This window comes from Cyprinodon variegatus, unplaced genomic scaffold (assembly GCF_000732505.1).
Source record: "Cyprinodon variegatus isolate N-32 unplaced genomic scaffold, C_variegatus-1.0 Scaffold830, whole genome shotgun sequence".
In the NCBI taxonomy this organism is placed as follows: domain Eukaryota; kingdom Metazoa; phylum Chordata; class Actinopteri; order Cyprinodontiformes; family Cyprinodontidae; genus Cyprinodon; species Cyprinodon variegatus.
The window spans coordinates 285,547-287,578 of NW_015151283.1; the positions used below are offsets into that span (position 1 = coordinate 285,547).

Here is a 2,032-nt window from a genome sequence, read left to right on the forward strand (position 1 = left end):
CCACCAGAACAAATGGTGCTCCCCATGAGAACACTATCAACTGAACAATTATTTTCCTGGTCATTATTGTGCTATAGTGCAGAGGATGACAGATGGCCACATACCTGTCAAAGGCCATTACCATCAGTACAGTGTGTGAAGTAGTGCCAAACATATGTGTGATAAAAGCCTGAACCACACATTCATAATAACCGATTAGACGTTCAGCAGGAGGCAGTAAGATGTCTGAGAGCAAACGGGGTAAAATATGAGTACTTCCAATGATATCACTGATGGTCAGGTTACAAAACAGCACATACATCGGCTGATGAAGGTTCTTTTCCATAAAAATTATTGCTAAAATTCCCAAATTCATAATCATAAAAACTATGTAGGAAAACAGAAAGAGGAAAAAGACAAGATGAACAGAATCCTCTTGAATTTTTAAGCCCTCCAGCTGGAGTATGGGGCTGTTGAAGGTGTTGTTTTCCATCTAGCTGAAAAATAAATAAATGGTTTACAAAACTGGTCGTTTGCTGCTGAAATTATGTTAAAAAGCACTTCTTTATCAAAAGTACACTTGAATGAAATAAATGGAAATATTAACAAATGTAGAAGATATTAGTAGACAGTATTTTAGACTATTAAACCCATATTATATAATAATAGAAATTAATATGCAAAAATTTAAAAACATTAAAGCCATTCTTTGAATAAAACATAGCTTCTTCTAGATGTAGATCTGATGGCATTGGGCTATCTTTCTTACATTTACCTGAGCTATCAGTGTTGATTAATATTTAGAAGCAGTTGGGTGGGGGTGAGGTGGGGGGGGGGTGCTTACATGGTCTTATTGTGTGAGGTAATATTTAGGAATCCACCTTCTTTACTTCCAATTAGACAGTTGCATTGGCACTAGGCCTTTTTAAAAAAAAAAAACAATATTAGTTAACTAAAAGAAAAGTGAAATATATGATTACCACATGCAGCGCTTTTGACCCTCATCACACCAACAGGGACAACAGGCCACCATGTATAGAACTCACCACTCCCGGAGACTGGCATAAGAACCTACAAACATATCTCCCCATCGCGGAAAGCAGCCCCGACCAACCATCGTAATGTTTCACTCAGAAGTTCCAAGGCCGAGCCTACGCTTTTTGGGATGCTGCATTAATAAGGTGTAACTGGACTGTGGTTAAGAATTATCCCATGTTCAGCCGAAAAAAAGCTGCTCAGCATTTTTACTATAAAGATAAGGTTGTCTTCGGGTGGGGTTGGACCTCACCATGCTGTTTGTGCTGTTCATGGATCTTGACTGCTACACCATGTGCTGGTCCCCTTCTGGTCTGTGTTAGACTATATTCTATAGCATCCACAAAAGTGTTTAACTGCTGAGCATTAATAGCTGGGATGGATTTCGTCATGATTATAAACTCATAGTTTAAAGAGGGTAAAATGTGAGTTGGAGTTCAGTCTCTGGCCCAAATGAGGTGGCGGAAGGCGCCTATATTCCAATTTACCATTGTTAAATGATGGGATTTGAAAGATATGGCCTTTAAACCTTTAGGGGGCAAAAGAGGTGATCGAGCACAATCTGGGCCTGGTTTAAATGAAATCTTGCACATGCAACGAAGAGTGCATAGAGTGCATTTCTTCTTTCTCCTTGTTGAAATCAGAATACTTCTTTTAATTGGTGCTGAGCCTACCGTTTCATTAGGAGGTTGACTAAAAATACATAAAACTATTGACCGTAATTTAACCTATTCTACAAACTGTAACTATTGATTTTCAAGTTTTAAAACTCAAAAAAATATATATAAAATCAGTTCTAATGATCACTGATAGTCAATAGATCCGTTACTCAGTACTTCAGTAGCCTTTTTATGAAGTACTTTTAAATCTTACTTAATTAAAGTTTTATATCATCACCAGGGTGAATCCTCCTATGTGGCCTATGCTCCAGTTATAATAAACACCTTAGTCAGCATCACTTAACATTTCCAAAGCATATATATATATATATATATATATATATATATATATATATATA

The 2,032-nt window shown here is 36.8% G+C and overlaps 1 protein-coding gene across 1 annotated transcript in view; it reads right to left on the reverse strand.

The window, feature by feature from the left end:
* Positions 1-472, reverse strand: part of LOC107099005 (olfactory receptor 1496-like) — a 9,782-nt gene extending 9,310 nt beyond the window's left edge. Inside the window, exon 1 of the mRNA XM_015396930.1 lies at positions 5-472. Within this exon, the coding sequence (XP_015252416.1) occupies positions 5-472 (468 nt within the window). The remainder of the gene's footprint in view (positions 1-4) is intronic.
* Between the last annotated feature and the right edge of the window lie 1,560 nt (positions 473-2,032).